The 22,055-nt window shown below is 35.9% G+C and overlaps 1 protein-coding gene across 1 annotated transcript in view; it reads right to left on the reverse strand.

Annotated features, from left to right (window-relative positions):
• The window catches only part of ESR1 (estrogen receptor 1), a 156,469-nt gene that overhangs the window by 10,862 nt on the left and 123,552 nt on the right, over window positions 1-22,055 (reverse strand). The window contains 2 exon segments of the mRNA XM_042839647.1: window positions 284-417; window positions 15,988-16,126. Coding sequence (XP_042695581.1) covers window positions 284-417; window positions 15,988-16,126 — 273 coding nt within the window.

A 22,055-nucleotide genomic window follows, 5' to 3' on the forward strand; every position in this document is an offset into this window, starting at 1 on the left:
AGCTACCTCAGTTCATTGTGATGAGGACTTTAACAAGATCTCCAGTGTCTTGTTCAACACCCATCGGCCCCAGTCATCCTCCAGCTGCACTCAGTGAACCAACCTCTGAAGGTGTTGATTTGCTGGGTTCCACGCATTTCGCTGTTCCTTCTCTGTCTTGACAACCCTTTCAGTTGCTGCTGCCTCAAAATGGAAAAACCACCAGAGACAAGAAGCAGGCAGCACTCAAACCACATGCAGAACAATTACAATTACCCAAGTGACAGCAAAGCACACCACTTACCAGAATTGAGCAGGATGATGGACTTAAGGCATACAAATTCTTCCCCTTGAAGGTTCATCATCCGAAACCGAGCAGCAGTAGCCAGTAGCATGTCAAAGATTTCCACCATGCCCTCTACACATTTCCCTTGATTCCTGTGTGAATACCATCAAGGAGGAGATATTCACAGCTTTAACCTGGCAGCATGAGATTTTGATTCCCCTGGATTATTTCCTTCAAATTAGATTTCTCAAACCTCGGAGCACAAGCTAGCACGTGATTTCCTAGTCTATGTGCATTTGGTGTATGGAATGAATAAATAAATAAATTCTGTATTTTAAAAAAAAAATCCCAGAATCATAAACTTACCAGCAAGAGGCATTATCATGGTGAAACATGAGAGACTGATATCGTCAAACTCTTATATTGATGGCAAAAACTTGTTTAAAACTACATTTTGATTTTGTTTTCATGTTCTGCTTGTCTTACAGTTTATCTTCCTTTTCTTCCTTTAATTTACACAGACCCAATTCCTTGCATAACATTTATCCCTACGTTTTGTTCTTGTTTCTAGTTGGTTTTACAATCTAAAATGTTTCACCATGCTTCTCCCATTCATTTTATGTAAGCATCACATGTCCCTACGGAATAAGTGTATTTATGAGCTCAGGAAGCATTCATGAGGCCAAAGTCTTCTCTGTATGACTAAACCTACAACTTCACTTCAAAAATTAGCTCCATGTTTACACTGCAACATTAAATAAAGCTAAAATAACCATTTCTCTCTGCTCACATCAGGTATGCTCACTCACTCATTTTCATTTTGCATACTCAACACATAGTTCAAGAATTAATGCAGACTATACATGTTTTTTATGAAAATTTTGTCTGCAAATTTTCTGGTTGTGAAATTTTAGATAATTTACAGCATAACCTTGTACTAAAAATTACATACTCTAAATTTTATTAGGACTTTCTGAATGAAAGTTTAACATATCAACAAGTGATATGACTTTCTGATTAAAAATATACTATTTTTTAGATAGGAGACAGAAATTTTCAGCTCACTGCTACAGGAAAATGCAAAGGAAAATTCAGATGGCTGTCACATTATAGCTTGTATCACACAGACTAATCATTGCTTAATTTCATTGTGACAATAACAGTGCAGACATACCTGCCCCAGTTTCAGGGGTTTGAGTTCTAGCTCTGGATCAGGCACTAAGATGTGTAAGCATGGAGTATGAAACAAGTTTCCTAGTCACTCTTACAACAGCACATGCTTGTTAATTTTTCTGTGAGAAAGGAATGATTCGGTTTTAGGAATCCAGAGTAGGAAGGAAAAAGAACTTTAATAAAGGAGGATGGTTGCTCCTTCTTGCTTCACGTCCTTATGTCCCTACCAGGAAGCACACCAAGCACTCTACTTCACACACATTTCACTTGTGCTCAGCTCAGAAGTGTGATTTTCATTGCATGGCAGGCACCTTGTCACAATGCCATTTATATGGCCTATTCTGTCTCTAAATAATTTCACTGAACAAATAGTGGTTTAAACTGTTGCAGCTTTTGAGATATGACCAGTAACTCTGATACTTTCATGTATTAAGATCCCCCAGGTTATGATAGCAAGTGTAGCATAGAAAGTCTGAAAGTACTGAGGTTTACATCATAGGATTGGCAGATATGCAGACTCAGTACAGTGTTCCACACAGAAGTTGTGATGCCTTTGGCACCTCATTTACACTGCTCCCAAGGATGAGCTGAACTACAGGACTGATCTCAGTCTGTTGCATCTCAACTCATCTTTCCTGAAATTCACAGTTATGCCTCTTGCTTGAAGGCTTTCACTGATTTGATGACTTATCAGTTATAATGTTCACTGCTTGCAGGGAGGGAGGAAGGGGGAAGAACTCTTCGATGAAGACCACATTGTTGAAAACCTGAACTGGTTGGATTCAGTTATATTCCTCATCTGTTTGGACAATAATAAAATGAACAAAGGCAAAGTAATTTTTAGTAGTGCCCCTGGCAAATAAAAAACAAAGAAAATTAGGCACTCGAAGATGTAAAAATATGAACAGTTATCACCGCCTCAAACATCTGCTTTGCTGCTAAAACTTAAATCCTATTAAAGAAAAAAAAAAAAACCCAAAAAAAAAAAACCCCCCCAAAAAAAAAACAGTGGGAAATTTTCCACTGCTTCTGGAACAATTACTATTTTTCCTGTGACTAACGAAATATTAACTTTGTTCATACATAATTAAGCAGTGTCAGAGGACAAAAAGCATTTAATGGTTTTGTGTTAATTTAAATCATACCTGTTACTGAGATTAGCTTAATAATTTTGAATTTCAGGTTTATGCAGAAAGTTTCAGAAGATCATACAGCAAACGACCCATATTAAAAAAAAATAATAATTATAATCTTTATGCTTACTTAAGACATATACTTGCTTCCTATAACCTTTCAAACTTCTGCCAGCCAGAGTTCATAACAATTAAAAAAATGTTACACAACCTGAGCAATTTGGAGAGCCAAAGGAATTTAAAAATAAAATAAAACAAAAACCCAAAAATAAGACCTTATAAAATACCTCATGGAATCTCATGAAATGGAAAAGACATTTTAATACCAAAAAAGGAATTATTGCTGGGTATTTTTACAGAAATATTTCAGTGGACTGTAGCTGACAAATACAATATTCCAATGAAGAATATTTGCCAACAGATATAACTTATGGTCAAAAATTTTTATTCCTGCAACTTTTAGTCTATATGCCTTTGTGTGTGCCTATTTCCTACCAGCTGGATTCATATGATAGATGATAAATAAAAACTATGTAAATTCAAGAGATTCTAAATACTTTCTAATCACATTTGCTTTAGTATCTACTGAGTGTAAAATACCAAAGAACTCCACAAAAAAAAGTAAGCAGTGCTGTAGGTAGAGTTATATAATTTAGATGAAGTTTAATATCGCATTGATATTTCATGTGTGCTAACACAATTTAGAAATATGTTTCATTTTCAGAGCTAGGCAGCAGCTCCAATTCCAGGGAACTGCAGGAGCTCAGCATCTTTGATATGCAGGCTTCTAATTAGATGGTTTTTATTATCTAGGCTACAACATTTTCATTCTTTGCTAACTAACAAACACTATCTGAAATAGAAATCTCTAGTTCTCCTGAATTGCCTTCTAACTTTCTAACATAAGCTGATAGTATTATCACATCTTTACAGCTCTGTGTCCCATTGACAGGAAGGCCTATCTAGGGTGGCCTAGATAACATTCCTGAAGGACAAATTAAGTAACAGATATAAAAACTGCCCTTATATCAACATCATGCTGCTGTCTTTGTGTACTCTCAGCTTATTGAAAACAAAATAATAAAGGTTTGCTAACTGCAAAATGGTAGAGTATATTCTTACAATAATTGTTTAGACTTGGATATCAGGAAATACTAAGGAAAGTTAAAGTAAGTGAATTAATGGTCTTAAGCTGCTGCATATGAGTGCTGTGTGCTTTAAGTTTAGTAAGTTCACAGAATCATAGTATCACTCAAGCTGGACATTTCTGTATATCTCTTGTCCAACCTCCTGTTCAAAGCAGGGTCAGCTATTATCTCAGACTAGCTCATCATTCTAGGCTTTACCCGGTCTGGTCTTGAAAACATTCAAAGATGAATGCAAAAAACTCTCTCAGTTTAGTTATGTCCATAGTCACTCTTATATCTAGCCAGAATTTCTGTTTTAACTCCTGTTCCTCAGTCTCATCAGTCATCTCAATAAAGAGTCTTGCTAACCTCTATGCAGAATTTAGAACGCTGCCAGATATGATCAAAAGCCATCTCTTGTCCAAGATGAGCAAATTTTGTTCTCTTAGTTTCTCTACTCAAGGCTCAAGCCCTAACCACTTTGGTGATTCTTCCTTACATTTGCTGAAATTTTTAACACCTTTCCTGTAATGAGGGGTGCAAAACAGGCCGTACCATTCCAGATATGGATTAAAGGGTTCCATATAAAGGTGAAATAATAATTTCCCTTGCTCTGCTGGCTACTACTGATACAGACCAGAATACTGTTGTCCTTCATTGCTGTCATGCTACAGTACTGCGTTCATGCCTCAGATTTCTGTTCTCCTGGCCTTTTTCAGCAAAGCTGTTACTGAGCTTGGACAGTGGCAGTGAATTAAGCCTATCACAAGTGCAGGATTCTGCATTTTTCCCTACTGAACTTCATGAGGTTCCTGTCAGCCCATTTCTCTGTTTCATCTAGCTTCCTCTGTACGGCAACTCAGTGTATCAATTGCACCCCCTAGTTTTGTGTCATCTGGAAACTTAAAGTGCGTACACACCATTTCCTCCTTTAGATCATCAACAAAGACAATTAATAGGACACATCCCACAGTAGAATCTTGAGGAACTCCATCTGTAACTATCATGAAGGTAAAGTATGAACAATGAACTGTAGTGTTCACCAAAAAAAGTGTAGACCACAAAAGGCATAAACTGTCTCAACCTACTGCTCACCAAAATAAAACAAACTGCTAGTGAATGTGGCCACAGATAGGACATCTGTCTTCAGCAACCACAAGATGTAATTGAGCTCAGGATCCAGAAGTATGCTGGGAAGGCAAACAACAAAACTGCGACCAAAGGTTTCAGAAGAACAGATCAGATTTGGGGTTTCAGATCATATTACAATTTACATAGGGAATTACTAGATAGAATATTATTAGAGCCATGATGGGGTAAAGCTTCCAGAGGAGCTAGAAAACATTTCAAGGAAAATTAATGAAGTGCTCAAGAACAGACTTATCCTACAACAGCAGAAGACTAGGTATTTCATAAGAAGATCCTCTTAGCTAAGCAAGAAACTCCTTCTTAAATTATAAGGCAAAAGGTCACATAATAGAAATAAAAATAGGCAGGAAAGGGTATCAAAGCACTGTTTGAAAATTTACACTAAAACTAATTTGAAGCTATAACTAGTGAGGGACAAAGAGGGCAACAAGAATTGAATTACACAACAGTAAGTGGAAGTTCAGAAAGAACAGATGAGTTGATGAATTAGGGGGGAAAAAAAACACTGACTGACTACATGGAATTCACAGAAACAACTGAAACTGTTTTTTTTGTCCAGATATCATTGGCAAAGCCTGCCGACAGCGGTCTATATGCACCAACTCAACATGGCATCCAACAGAAGAATGTTGACAGGTTAGAGAATTTCTTCAAAAATAACAAATTATGTAGATGAATAACTCAAATCTTTGGAGCCAAATGAGGTTCATTCCAGGGTGCTGAAAGAGCTGACCAATGTATTTTTTACATTTGGAGATTGAAACAGGCCCTGACAAATAGCAGAAGATTGATTCATCTCTGACAAAAACAAGGAGAATCCATGAAATTGAATCATGATTGACGACTCTGATTGACTTCTATGACAAAATAATTCACTAAATGATTGAAGGGAGAGTGACATGCATAAATGCCTCAAATTTGTAAGGCTTTTAGGTTACAGCATTCTTGTCTGCAAGCCAGGAAGGTACAGGCTGAGCAGAAAGACATAGGTGGATTATAGGGAGTATTACACAAAAGGCAGCAGTAATGGATTTACCATTTATTTTGTGGCAGGTAATGAGTAAAATCTCCTTTAGAGGTTGACTCCAAACCCAGTGCTGCTTTATACAAGGATGATGACAAAAAGCAGGCCTTCTCATTTGTGGATGACACTATATTGAGAGCGAAGTGAGCTACACAGCACAGCCTCAGTGCCATAGAGACTGTGAGCCCACAGAAAACTCAGAAAGTTCAACCAGGAGAAGTACAAAATCCTGCACCCAAGGACAAATAAGCAGGTTGGAAAAATTCTGGACTGAGTTGCAGTCTTGTTGGAAAATGGTTCCAAATTAAACTATATTAAAAAACAAACAAACAAACAAACAAACAAACAAAAAAAACCAGCACACTCTCATTGTGTAACAAATTATTTAAGGATGAATGTGGCTGGAAAAAGAGAAGTAGCCCTGCCCTCACCCGTGCTCTACCTGTGTCCTGTCTCAGGTCTCTCAGGTCAGGAAGTTTGTTGGCTGTCTCCTCGGACTGGAGGTAGTCAGAGGCATGCAGCATGGCCTGTAAGAATGAGTTGGGTGATTTGGATCTGTTCAGCCTAGTGATGAGGCAGAGTACGTACTGGAGGAGAAAGCCAAAATTGCAGTCCACAACTGCTAGCAGGGGCATTGAAAACTGGGTGGAACCAAGCTCTTTCAGGAGCAGTAGATGTTAAAGCAAAAGGGTACACGCTACAGAATGCAAGGTTCAGTCTGGATTGTAGGATGGTGTTGCAACCCTGAAACAGATATCTATGAAGGCTGTCTATTCTCCACCCTTAGAGACTTTCAAGACTCTTCTAGATAGTCACAGCTGGCCTAAGCTGGTGTTGGCAGTACTCTTGCAACAAGAAGCAGATTGGACAAAATGATCTACAATCAATATTTTTGTTTCTAAGTGAATTGCTGGAGAAGAACCTGAAAGAGTTTGGTTTCTGAGGGTGTGACTAGAAGCAAGAATTTATTACTAGATTTGAGACTTTTAACCAAGAATCCATATGTGCAGCCAACACCTGCATAAAGAATAAAAGCAATCTTGAAGTCATACAAATAAGGTTTCCTGTACTAGTGCAGTGGTTTAACAAAAAAATAAAACTAAGGCCCTTTTCCTTCAGTTAATGAATAAATCTAGCATAGAATCCAAAACAGAGAAGAAAAATTATAAGGTTAACTCAACTTTCTCCTCACTGACAGTTCCTTTATTAGCTTAATTTTGAACTGTATTTTAGAGAAACGCTTGGAAGCACTATGCTCCTTTCTATTCATAATAATTTACTCATTCTCATATGGTTTCTAAGCATTTAATCCTACTTACATCTTATTCCCATACTTCTTTTATATGCATTAGTATTTATTATTAATTCAATAAATTATTTAGTCCTGGAATAAGCGTATTTATCCATCCAGAGGCAAGGATAAAAATTCAGAGGAAGAAACGTTAAAATGAGAGTACGTGTTTTTCAGAAACATACCATCAAATATTAATTTTGCTTTCTTTTCCTATTATTTTGGGTGTGTGGGAGTTAACTAAAATCTTTTTCAGTTGATTTACAACACTGTTATGGTAATTATTTCTTGTTATTTAAACAAATAGAATATTTTTGGCTACTTATTCAAAAATATGTGCCATTACTGTCAGTGTATAAATCACAGTCTGAGAATCACTCCCAGCTTGGCATTTGGAGAAATACTAAACTGGAACTAGTACAGTTCAATGTGGAATCAAGTTTTTTTCCTCTAAGAGTTGCTTGAATCAGACATTTTCCAACTAAGAAATAAAACTGAAATATCAGTCGCAAACATAATTCTGAGGGAAGAAAACAGACATGATCAGAAGGGACCACTAAAAGCAAGGTTGCTTTTTCTACCTTTGAGCAGTGCAGTTACATTCCTATTTTTTCTTATAGCAAGCAAGTGACCCATCCTTTGAGTTACTGCTGTTGGTGTTATCACTTCAGCAAAATAAATTCAAAAAAAGTGGTTCTTCATGCACAGCAGCAGTTTTCACCTGTCATAGTTATATTTCTTCTATAGCACCACAGCAACAATTAGGATAAAGTCTATAGCTCAGACAGGCAATTTCTACTTTTTCCAGTAGTAATGAAATTATCAAATCATCATCCTCTGAGACAGTGGTTCATTCAAAGACCAAATGGGAGTTTTTAAAATAGAAGAAAAAAAAGAAGAAAAGAAAATTCAAGAAGACTGAGAATAGTTAAAGGAAAGAGATTAACCAGAATATCTGGTGCTATTTTCCAAGTACAGAAAACCTGTTCTTTCATTTCAACATTTAAAATGTTACTACAGGCTTTTTACATAGGTGGTGACTGCCTTCGGCACAATAAATAATTGTAACATATATTAATGTGTTCTATACCATTGATAGCCATTGATACTTCATAATCCTATGTGAAGTACTGAAACAGCTTGAGGAAATACTCAGTCAGGAAAGCTCCATCTGTAGAGGTTTTAAGACAAAATCAAACACATCCATCTGGATGCCTAAAATACTGCTGAATGGCTTTGTTAGACTATTCTAGGACTAACATAAAGTTAAAGCAATGTGTTTATTTATCCAAATGGTTCTTGAACACAGGAAGGAACAAGGCATCAATCAGCCCTCTAGGAAACGTGTTCTACTGTCTAACTACCATCTCAGTAAAGAAGTTTTTCCTAATGTCTAGCCTGAACCTCCTGTGAGGCAGCTCTGAGCCATTGCCACATCCTGCTACTAGATACATAGAAGAAAAGAGCACCTTATCTCCAGGGTGACTTGACCATGCTTCCATCTCTTTTATGCTTTCTATTTATGCCTGAATTGTTTCATCAGCTTCTTCGGCATTCATTCAGGCTTGTTGCCTCTTTTGCTTGACTTCCTGCATGTCAGGAAGAACCATTCTTAAGTGTAGAGGAGATGATCCTTGAAAATCAACCAGCTCTCCTGAATCCCTTTTCTCTCTAGAATTGTATCCTACAAAATTCTTCCAAGCAAGACCCTGAAAAATTCAAACTCAAAACAGGCTTGTGATCCTGCTCACAGGTTCTTGATCTCCAATATCTCATCTAGCCAAGTCTGCCCCTGTTCACACTTCTGACCAGTTCTTACTTGTTTGCAGCTAAGAGATCCAGTGAAGCATCTCCTTATATCAGCTCTCAAGACACCTTTGCTATGAAGTTATTGGCAAAGCAATCAATCAAGAAAGCCCCTGGATTTTTTGTGCTCTGCTGGGATTGTCCCTCCAGAAGCACGTATCTTTACCTATAACTTCACAGCTAGCTTTTCATCCATCCCTAGCAAGAACTTCATGCATTTCCACTGCTCACTCACACACAGGGTAACTTTCCTCCCTTGCTGTCCTTACTAATGAGCCTGTATCCATTAACTCCAGCTTTCCATATGGGTATCTTGTCCCTGTGTTCCCAGACCTTCAACAGCACACCAACCTCTGATATTTCCTGCTTGTCCTCCATATCACATGCATTAGTACACAGCACTTCAGAGGCACTCAGTTGCATAGGTTTTACTGAAAACGTATGACAGCTTCCCTTATCATGCTGTCCTGTAAACACTTTCTTATTTGTGTTCAGACACTTAGGATGAACCCTGTTCTACTTCCAAGGTCTCTCTCACCCATACATCCTACAACCCATTTCTTGACAGCCTAGTCTACCATCTTCTTCATTTGATTGTTGATTATCATCTCCACCATTCCTAGTTTAAAGCTCCTTTTGGACAAAGATGTCTTTGCCCACACTTGATCAGGTGGGCCCCATCTCTTCCCAGCTATCTCATTCAGTGATCACAAAAAATGAATTCTTGTTTTTGACATCAGCTGTGAAACCAATTGTTGACCAATAGGAAATCTGTTCACTCTTCCTCAAGCCCATATCCATTACAGTGAAATGACCATGGGGCCCCTGTGCTCTTGACTCTTGCCTTCAGAACCATGCATGCAGTTGTAACTGTCTTTACGTGCTAAATCAACAGAGGATCTTCTGCACTGGCAGAAAAAGAGTACATTTACATGTAAACAGTGGTGAATCAGGTCTGAAACATATAGACAATTAAACACCAAGGCATCTTCTTATTATTATTGCATCTAAAAGGTGATGTTAAATGGATCCACAAATAAGACAGGAAAAATCTCAAAACCACTCTTACAGTAATTATAAGAACATTAATGCTTATTATATTTTTAACAGTTTATAACATTTAAATTAGTAAAATTACAATAATTGTCTAAAAAATGTTATATTGATTGATCTCACTCTGGAATTCTCACTCTGAAAGATCTCACTCCGAAATACCTTAAAGCCAAAAATACTTCAAAATTCTCTCTATATCAAAATTGGTAAGAAAGTTTCATTTTTGAAAGATTCATCATGACCTAGACCTAGAGCTAGAGACTGAACTTCCAAGGTCAGAGTGACTAGATGAAAAAGCAGTATTAGAAGTTATGCAGGAAATAGGAGCTATCTTAAATACCGAAATGATTTTGTTCTTTCTGAAAACTTCTGAGTCTACAAAACCACAGAGGGAATCTCTTTTTCTGAAGACTTCTTAAAACTGTGAAGACCGTGATATTTTGAAAACTTTTGTTGTTGTTGTTGTTGAGTGTTGTGTTTATTTTTTTAAAGAGTTTATCATTTTGACAATTATCCTGCACTTCCTTGAACTCTGGAAGGGTTCTTCCTAAAATAAGCCTAGGTTTTCTAAATTACAAAATCTACATAAAAGTAGTCTTTTCATTTTTTTTCCAAGACCCAGAAGAGACTCACATTTATAGTAACCACAACTGATTCCTATTGCATTTTTTGTGTTTAATTATGTCTCTTGGAATATATATGTACTTACATTTTTTGCATCTACAATACAGTAATACATCTCAAAATCCAACCATAAGGTAAAAGGTGAGGGAGAAATTAAATTATTTCCAGAGATTCCATAGCTGCCTATGAGTTGATAAAATGAACAGCCTGGTAAGCAGCCTGATGACAGGATGATTGAGTTGGGTTTCCAGCACAGGATTTATTGATATAAAAGATGTAATTAAAATAAAACACAACTATTTTTTTTAAATGCTTTTTGAAGTGCAAATTTTGATATCTTTTCTGCATATGGGTCTTTTTCAATGAAACAATAACAGTAGCAGGTCACTAATGAAGTGTTCTGAATCAAGCGTCTGTGTCCACTTTGCTTCCATTTTTCCAGTAGTAAGTCAAACTAATGCATTTGTAGCCACACAATGCAAAATAAATAAATAGATAGATAGATACAATTGTCCATTTACTTAAGTGGCAGACTGTCTAAAAACTTTGATTTCCTGAGGCCACAGGAATATTTGAGAAGGTAAGGGAGTGGCAAAACACATTACAAATTCATCCTGACTCTATTCTACTGTATTCAGTTATTCAAACTTTCTGAATGTGCTACTTGCACAGAAAACTTGACATTGTTCTCAGATTTTGTGAGAAATTTCTCAGCACATGAAATATTCCATGAAACCTATGAAAGTAACATTAAATCTGCTGCAGATTCAAACAGAGAATGATCCAAGTTTTTATGATATTCATGCTATCTGCAGTTTGAAGAGATCCATGGTTGCCTGGCTATTGATCAACATGATGATCAGTAAAGTGAAAATACTTCAATTTCTTTCAGATGATAAAGAGAACAAAAAATCATCAAATTCTGGAAGAGGATGTAAAGAGTTTCCAAATAAAAAAACTGACAACTCGATTTGTCCATAGAAAGACACAAATAACCTGTTAGAAACTGAAAATATTGAATACATTTAGCTGAGTTGTTTTTTAGCACTTTAGAATAATTTTTGCTAGAAATTTTTGCCATAATTATAAAAAATTACATCAGAACATAAAATGCGAACAGCAGGCTTGGTTCTTATCAAATGTGTATTTACTCCTGAGCTAAGTATACAGGCATGTAGATTGGCTAATTTCAAGTGATTACCTCCAGTGCTAGATTGGAAGAGGTAACATGGATTACCATGCTTTTTCTCAACTTGCTCATGGCTTCACATAAGTCTTATAATCTCTACTTCATTTTCCTTCTTCAACTGAGCTTCATATACAGATAAGTCAGTTTACTTAGCTATCCTTTGTTTCAGAACTTATCTGTGTCTGATTACCCATGCAGTCTCATTGGTACCTTGTCTGTACCTTGTCTGTTTTTACAATATTCCATCTTAAGATAAGGAAAATCAGAAAAGCACCAAGGTTCTGGTAATTCGCTGTGTTTTTTTGTTTGTTTTCATGTTGCAACAATTTCCATGAGGGAAGCTGCAGCATACTTTTTCATACATACTTTTCAGCTGCTAGTGAGCAAAGAATTGCTGTTCTGTAAAACTGACTATTGCAACAGCAAGATGGAAAGATCAATTCAGGGTGCAGTGTGTGAAGTTTAGGATTATTCTCTTTCTATATGTATCAGTTTACATTTGTCTATAATAAATTTGAATCTTGTTTAATACCTTTTGGAATATCTTCCTTGTTTATGTCCTTGGTAATTTCTGGAAAGAGCTCCCTTATAGCTATAATACATAGCTTCTCCTTGCAAAACTTTCAGAGACTTTTTACCACTATGTCATGTTTATTCAATCCTCAGCCAGTTCTCTTCTTTAGACTGCAAGCTATCAGTTCCCTGTAATGGTTGGCAGGCTTACTGGGCTGAAATTCCATCAACTTTTAAAAAGCATCATTGTATTTCCCATTTTGCTGGTACCTATGATGATTCAGGTAAGAAGTCATCCACTTCAGTTAGCAATTGAGCTATTTCTACCATGATTTTCTTTAGAATTATGTTTCAAAACAATCTCTGATCTGCGTGATATTTCCATGTAGCAAATGCTTTAAAAATATAATAATATATGACTCCTCCTTATTCCTGAAGAAACATTACATTTTCCTCAAAGTTACAAACAGCCTATTGTCAGTCCTGAAAAATTTCAGCCCTGATCTGATGACATTTTTAAGGTCTAGCTTCTTGGGAACCCTCCAGACAGGAAACATCTGGTTCATCCCACTGCAAACTTGTCTTCACTCCTAGATTTGCCTCATACATGACACTAATTTTCACAAACCACATATAAAAACATTTGCATGTATCCCACGTTCCTTACAGTTTGTTGCATAATACTGTACATTAAATGTAAGCTCTGTGAATACGCTATTTTAGCTCCCAATCGGGGTTAATTTTCTAATCTCTAATTATTGTCATTTGAGCCAATTTAATAGCATCAGTTGTACACTGTCAAAATGTGCTAACTATAAGTGACTAGCAGACTGTTGAAAGTCCTGATCTTGAACCAACTCAAGTGTTTAGGCAATGCATTAACTGAATAAGAAAGAGTGCGTTACCTCACAGAATGTCCTATCTAATTATAAGGCAGAGTGGGAACAGAAAGGGATAATGTGATGATACTCAACCATACAGAAAGCAGTAGTATAAACATACTGACAGCTTAATTGTTATGCTTTTTTTTTTTAACTAGGGAAAGCAAAGTTTCAAGAATAGACTTAAAGTGAGTAACAGAGCTACTTTACAGATATTTTCAAGGAATCTTCCACTTGTCAATAGTTACATAAGAAAACTATAGATACACTTATATGAAAAATGTAACAAGTAGAATGTCACAGAATGGGAAAAGAAAACCTCCTCTCTAAGATATCTTCAGAGAAATGACGAGCGGATGTTTCATATAATCCAAGAAGGAGGAGTAAACTGGAAGAACAAAAATTAGATTTGCTTAAAAAAAGGCAGGGAAGGAATGGTATTTTTATAGAGTTTCAGACAGATATGAGCCAGGCAAGACTGTATTCATCTAGCCAAGATGGAAAACGTTGCTGTAATAAAACTTGAAGTGACCTGAGCTTTACATACAAATGTATACAAATGACAATCTATCAGACAGAAAGAACCTGTCAGATACAAGATAGTCCCAAATGGGAAAAATGAGAGAGATGACAAATCAGAGAGGACATCTGACACCTAAAGATCAGAGAGGCAGAGGCCAAATGTTGTGTTGTGAAGCTCCATATTAACTATATTGAACTTGCACTGAGTTCACAAAAACGCAGTTTAGAGACAGACCAAGGTTTTAATACCTGTAGTTGGTGACTCTGGATTATAGCCAAGATTTAAATTTGCATTTGCACATGTTTTTAACTACATAGATCAGATAACAGGGTAAGAGTGGTGGGGATTGAGAACAGAAGTCAGTGGATGAAAATATTGACAAAGACTACAAATTCTGTAAAGAATATGCTAAAGGTTATGGAAGCAAGCACAGATGAAAGAAAATTTCTGTACTGAATCCATCTTTTCCATTATTTTAGCCACTCAATCAGATTGTTTCATTACTTAGATAACAGCAAAAATGGATCAAACAACTTTTGCACTCTTCCTGTAATGTTCTCCCAAACATTTCTTGTAGAGGAAGAACTCCACTGACTCAGGCTTTGAATCATCTCTGTCCTTCCCTTTCAAACCTAGCAAATAACGTACAGCTACCCTATAACATTCTCAGAAGGAAAAATATGCCTAAATCAATCTGGCATATAAAATTATTGTTAGCACTAACATGACATAAACATTGAACTATTTATCATATCAGTACACCCCAGAATCAGCAAATATCCCTACCAGGTAGGGTGAAGCAAGTATATTATGCCTTAGAAACACATTTCTTATTATTTGAAAATGAATTCATGTTCTCCTCTAAAGTAATATGTAGCTCCAGTTGGATAAAATTCTTTCCTCTAACCCAGCAGATTAAGATGTTCGAATCAACTGCTCAGATTCCATTTTATCCAGAGCATGGAATTTTTAGCTGAGGAAGACCAAAGTTTCAAAAGTTTCCCTAGCTCTTTTTCTTAGCTAAAAATGACACTACGGCTCTGTTCTACAGTTTTCCTCATGGCACACATCATGAAATTTGGAACATATTAGTTAGTTATTGAAGCTAAATTGCAATCTTAGGAGTTCTCCATAGCATAGTACATTTACTTTCCTATGGTACAATTTTCTCTTAATTCTCTAAATAAAAAGAAGAAAAAATAGTTTTTCTGCTAGCAACAATGTTGGTTCATTCACCTAACTAATGGGTGCAGACACTGAAGGCTCTGCCCTTGATGCTTGGCTGCCATCCTTCTGTTGCACCTCACTGCCCCTGCAGTTATGTGGTGATACCAAAAGCATGGCAAGATCTAAGCTGCCTCACTACATGCCTTTGGTCTGCACTGGACTCACCAATGCCTGCACACAAGCTCTCTCCTGTCAGCTCCGCTACCTCAGTCTTCAACAGAAGAACACTAACAATAGCTAGGATCACTCTTCCACCCTAATGAATTGTTCCTAGCCTTGCCACAGTCTTCTGCCAAATCCCTTGCTTGTTGTTCAACACTCTTTCTCAAGGCTGAAATTTTTTATGACTTGAATTTAAATGGAGACAACTAGAACTCCTGCTTTGATTTTGTGAAGACTGCCTGCTAAATTCCAGGATATTGTATGGCAGGGATATATATTTTTATCTCTCACTTAGAAACACCTTAGGCATCTCAGTAAGATTGGCTAAAAAAAGACTGACTTAGGACAGCAAGTCACAAATTTAACTCCAGTGGACAGGAGAAAAAAAACAAATTCAAATACATCACATAGTAACATAGATCCATCGGGATTTTCTTCCATAATTATGGCTGGTTGCTTTAATAAACCAGTTCTAATTAATACCAACTATGAGGATTTTAGATAAGGAGAAGTAATTATATGGATTAAAGTGATTAGTGTTTCAGATTTATATTGAATTTAATTTATTTTGACAACAAACTACAGATTATAAGAGGAATTTTTAGTTGCCTTTGAAATTAAGTAATTCCAGCTACAGGTGACTATCAGATGTTTTCCTTGTCTGATAAGTTATCAGATCATTTTTAGACTTTTTCTTCCAGTGTTCCTCTCCAGTCCCATACTGCTTAATTTATGACATACCATCAAGTTGTAGCATCAATGTGATGACTAAAAACTAAAAATTAATCTGATTGCAATGGAAACAAATTAATTTACTTAAATAATTAACAGCAATACACAAACTGACCTGTCCAGTAATAGATTAGGTGCAAATAAAAGCTTTCCCGGGTGTTCCATGGAGCGCCAGACTAAGCCGATCATCAGTATCTCTAACCAGGCACATTCCAGTAGATGGACCTGATCATGGAGTGTTAAATCCACAAATCCTGAAAGAATAAATAGGAGATAGTAAAAATATTCCACTTTTGTAAGTGGAACAACATCATCCAGAGAACCAGATTAAAAAGTACCTTGGAGCTAGATAAGAAGAAAAACAATAAAACAGATTTTGTCTTCTTCAAACATTCTCGTTGAGTTTTGTGTATTGTGAGGTCCACTGTGTCTCCAGTCTACAAAACGTTTAACATTTTCTAGCCCATGATTGTGCCCTGACTGCTCCCTATCCCAAGAGCTGGGCAAGAGCCAGTTGAGCACTGCCATCTCTACATCTGTTCCTAACAGTCTGGAAAGCCAGGCACACACTGCTAAAAAGGAGCAGCCATCCCCATCAGTTTCATACTGCCTAGGTCATGATGGTGGGAAGATGGGAAAATGCTTCTTAAAAAATGAAAGGATAGCTCTGACCAACTAATACCAGAACATTTATACCAGCAAAATACTGTTTGACTTGTGAACCATTCGTCATAGTGCAAGTGCAGTGAGGAAGAGGGCCTAACACAGCATTTCAAATTAATCAGTAAACAGGTGCTTATAGCAGCACAATTCGAACTTTCCAATGAGGCATTTTCTTTATATATTGGGTTATATCATCTAGAGGAAGAAGATTACCTCTCTTAATCTGTATTTAAACAGTGCTAGAAACAAGAAATACAAAATGAGGTGGCTTGTAGCAATGCAAAATACAAATACTCAAGAATAATAATCATTCATGTGCCTGTTTCATTGAACAGATGATATTCCTTCTTTGAGAATACCACTCTTCAAGATTACTTTAATTCCAAATATATATGAAGTGGAAATTGCACAACTTGCTTTAGTTATGTGAGCTTGCTAATACTGAAATGTGTAGAAATTCCATCAAAACTCATTTTATTTATTCTTTACTATCCTTTAGTGTCATGTGTGAAATGTATTTTTGATCTTTGTTTTACAGGTGCAATTGATGCATATTAGTCTTCAGAATACGTTACAGAGTAAGCTACCTTATCATCCCATTAAATGGCAATGTTTCTTCTTTAGTGTTTTGTTCTCACTGGAGGTATATACTGACTCAATTGCAAAGTAATTTTACCTGACATGCTCTCAAGTAATAAATAAAAAAGAAGATATATTTCCAAAGTCAAATTTCGTGTTATGAAATACTGATTTCAAAATAACAAAAGAAGAGAAGGAATAAAAAGAAAGAGCTCACAAAATCTTAGAAAATATGTTTTTTCAGAACAGTTGATGGTACAATTATTTTTTATGAAAACATCAAAGAGCTAATCAGTCCGTTTGTACATAATCATTAAAAGAAAAAAAATGTGAACAGCTCTGATGTTTCCTAAATAAAACTCACCTATGAATCACTGGGAATGGATTTAGACAACTGCATTACCTGCTATTTTTATGAAGGCAGTAACTCTCTTTAAATAGAGGGGGGGAGTTTTCTTTTTTTCTTGTATTTTTCCATATAATACTAAAAGATGAGCTTCAGATGTTGCAGTGGTGGAATGGCATTTTTGCCTGAGTCACCAAACAGCCTGAATCAGTAAAACTGAAACTTAAAATAGTAACTTTATTAACTACAAAGCATTGGTAACAGCACTCAGGAATGAGACTAGCAGAAAGAAATGGTTGTTTATACATGGAGAACAAACAACACTATTTTCCCTCCTAAGTATTACTTCAGTATCGCAGCGTGTAATATGAGGCTTTTATGTAAGACTGAAGAGAACCACAGCAATGCAGAGACATGCACACCAGTGTAGTATTTGAAGTTAACAGTCAATGGATACCAGTCAGCAATACTGCCATCGTTTTACTTGGTTGTGCGTCCTTCTGCAATTGGTTTTTTTTACTGTTTCAGGAAGACCGAGTTTTGTTGCTGCTGCACTAACTTACTTTATCATAGAACTCTGCTCACTGTACAACATACTGGATGCCAAAATGTTTGTCAGTAAAGTTAGAGTCACACCTTAAGTCTAGTTTCAATCCATATGCAAGAACAAACAGCTTTAACTAGTCTTTTTCTTCAAAGAGTGTGAAAAAAAGTGTAATATCAACATACATTCGAATGCAGCTGCATCTCTGGGGAAAGATGGCAGCTGTGTGCTATATCAGAAAACAAGCAGAACTTAACAAATCTCTTAGAACTTCAAACATTTGTTTAGCCATGTCTTTAGCACACAAAACAGTAGCCCTTTTATTTTGTAGTTAAACTTAATAGAATCAGAGAAAGAAACTGAACACAAAATATATATCTTCTGAGCTGAAAAGAAGCTGTATGTTACAGAGCTACTGAATGGTGAAGAATAGGAAAGATCTTTATACACAGCGGTTCTTTTTTCAGTATAATTCTCCTTCCTCCCTTTAATTAGTTCTTAAGACTATCTTGCTTTTACTGTGCCTTGTCTCAAATCCTTTCTAAGTCATATGTTTTCATTAGCTCTGTTTTTCCCTGGGCCTGCAAACAAAATTTCAGATTGCAGTGGTTAAGTGATTTGGACAAAATCTAAAGAGAAAAGAGTAAAAAAGAAATCACCATTCTTGTTTAGTAGAGGAGGGATATTTTGTTAGCCTGCTCTGAGAATAGAAAAATATTTCATAGAGAAGATGAAATTGTCTAAAGTAGCTAAATATGAATACATTGCATTAAAAAGTCCTAAAAGAATCAACCAACAACATTCTTGATATCCAGAATATTGACTGTTATTTTAGTGAAGTTTCAAAAAATTAGGATGAAAAAAGAAACTGACGATGTGTCTGTATTTAAAAGGATTAAACGATCCATCAGTCTGACATCTTTGGGCGCTATGAGAAAACAGTTGACACAAAAGCCTTGATTGCTGAAGGTATAAATCTGTAATATAATAACGCACATGAACTTTAATTCACAGAAATCTTACCAAATCTACTTGATAGCTTTCATTTTAAGTGGCTTCTCATTTTTACTTTAATAAAAATAACGGTTTTATGAAACAGGCTTTAACTTTTATATCTTTTCATAAAAACCCTAAAAGTATTAACTGAATTCAAATATTTTAAATTACTTATGAAGAAGAGCAGTGAAGTATTTCTAGAACCCCATACAGCTTACTTCTTTACCCTAGCCTTTTTTTTTTTCCATGATGACATTGGAAAAGGCAAAAATTGTAGTTAAGTTGGCATGATGGCATGTGGGAAATAATATAATAAACAGGTTAGTAATGTCAGCAACATAGATCACTCACTAGCTTCATTAAAATAAAACAAAAAAGGATAAAAAAATCCACCAATGTAAAGAGAGAAATTTTAAACCAAGAGCATTAGACTTGCATATAAAATATAACAGTAACAACTCTGAAGAGAATTTGGAAATAATGGAGAATTTTTCCAATATGAATCTGCATCTACAGAGACAAGGAATTTTATAAAACTCCATGGGAACTCCAAGAGGGTAATGAAGTTAGTCAATTTACTTCTGTGCTACCTGATTCTGTTAACCATTCTTGGAAGATGAGAAGTTAGACAAAAAGATTTAAAAAAAAAAAGGGTCAAAATGATAAAGCATTGAAAAACATGCCCTCTAGTGAGAAATACCAGGAATTCTGTTACACTTTAAGCCAAATAGGTTAAAGAGGTTAAAGGATTGCATTGTGTAAATATAAAGAAAAAGGCATTACAAAAGATAATGACATAACATACAGAAGCTCATACTTAGATGTGCTCCAAGCAAGACTAAAAATGAGGGGACCATTGTTGACAAAAGCAACAGTTATCATCTAAGCAACATAATAAGGTTCCATGAATTTGCTGCCATTCAAAATGCTAATCAAAATTTAATTATTATTTTTAAGATATACTCTTGTTCAAGCAAGATAATTCATAATAATATTACAAGAGGTTAAATTAAATTATGAATAAATCATTACTCACTTCATCATTCAGAGCATCCTGCACTTTAATGCTACCAAAATTATGTGTTGATGTTCCCTGGTGATAAATTAATTGCAGTTTATCTATATAACCTACATCTGATTCAATCTGCCAGACTGACCAATTACACAACGTTTTTATACATATGAAAACCCTTGTGTGGCCAAAAACCACAGAGCCATCACACATCTTATGCTTACCAGGAGCAAAACAGCTATGGATTAAAAGCCTTGTCTAGACCATCCCTATTTAATTCACAGACAAATTAACAGTACTTCTGAGTGACTGCCAACACAGAGCACTATAATTGTTCCATGAACTCTTGTACATATGTGGAAATCCAAACTTCCGAAAAGCCAGAAAGATGTTCTGAGCATTCAGCTAAGAGGTGGCAATTATATAGGTTATATGCAAAAAAAAACAAAAGCAAAAAAAAAAAAAAAAAAAAAAAAGACAAACCACACAACCACCTGAAACTGAAACTAAACAGATATACTTGCTAACATAAAGCAGCAGCGTGTTCCATATTTGTAACATATTATCACTGATATCTCTCTTCCAGACAGTCAATAATGGAAGAAGCATTAGGTTTATGGAAGAAAATCTATAAAATGTTCTTTAGTAAGCATGAGTCTCTAGAGGTGAAATTAGAGTTGGGAATCTAAAACTATATTGCTTCACCATCCTAAAAATAAAAAAATAAAAAAGAGAAAAGAAATCAAAAAAGTAAATAAACACCTACAAAAGCAAATCTCTTTGTAAACTGGGAATTTTAGTCATTGCTGAAAAGCACAGATCACCATGAAGAAGCACAAGAACTGCTGGAAGGAGTGTTAGGTAAAACATCACCACCACTATCACCATCATTAAACATACAAGTCTGACAACAACAGAGTTTAATGCACAAGACATTTTTTTTTTTTTTTTTTTTCCAGTAAGGAGCAAGCAAAGCTCAGATGGTTTTCATCTATTGTTACTGTAACATACATTTATAGCAATATATACAATATAAAGAAAGGGCGACCAGGAGGTTGAGGGAGATGATTCTGCCCCTTTACTCTGTTCTCGTGAGACACTACCTGGAGTACTGCATTCAATTCAGGAGCCCACAACACAAGAAGGACATTGAATTATTGAAGTAGGTCCAGAGGAAAGCCATGAAGATGAGCAGAGCACCTCCCCTACAACGACAGGCTGAGGGAGATGGGTCTCTTCAGCCTGGAGAAGACAGGCTCCAAGGAGATCTTATGGTGGCCTTCCAGTACATACAGAAAACCTGGGGAGGGACTCTTTATAAGGGCACGTAGTGACAGGACAAGGAGAAATGATTTAAAACTGGAAGAGGGTAGATTTATACTATGTTTATACTATATTTATACTATACTAAAACTATACTATTTATACTATATGAGGGTAGATAGTAGGAAGAAATTCTGTACTGTGAGCCATGCTGGATGGGGACCCTGAGCAACCTGGCCTAGTGGGAGGTGTCTCTCCCTATAGCAGGGGTCGGAACTCAATGATCTTAAAGGTCCCTTCCAACCCAAATCACTCTATGATTCTATAATACGCAAAATAACAATCAGATATCTCGAAATTAATAAATTGACATTTTATCTTAATGACTTTTGACTTCATAAGTAGCACTTGATATTGTTAGAAATAATTTTCCTAATAATTAATACTCTCTAAGACTTGATGATTGCACATTTAACCCTACAACAATAAATCCTCCACTGGGTATCTACTAACATATGGAGATCTTTTAATTATCAGTTATTTGCAGCTTCTGGCTGCAAAGACTCTTAAGACATAATTATACAGGGTCTAGACTATTTCTATTTCCACAACAATAATTTTATTTTATTCATGTAATCCTACCTATGAGTTTATACCATATGTCTTAATTACCATGAGTACCCGAAATGTAAATTTCAAGCAATTTTTGCAAGACAATAAACAACATTTTTCTATAAGGAATGACTCTGACTGCAAGTGCTTTGAGAGAAAGTAAATCAA

This window comes from Centrocercus urophasianus, unplaced genomic scaffold (genome assembly GCF_019232065.1).
Source record: "Centrocercus urophasianus isolate 14NV4802_14NV808 unplaced genomic scaffold, USGS_Curo_1.0 seq_10, whole genome shotgun sequence".
In the NCBI taxonomy this organism is placed as follows: domain Eukaryota; kingdom Metazoa; phylum Chordata; class Aves; order Galliformes; family Phasianidae; genus Centrocercus; species Centrocercus urophasianus.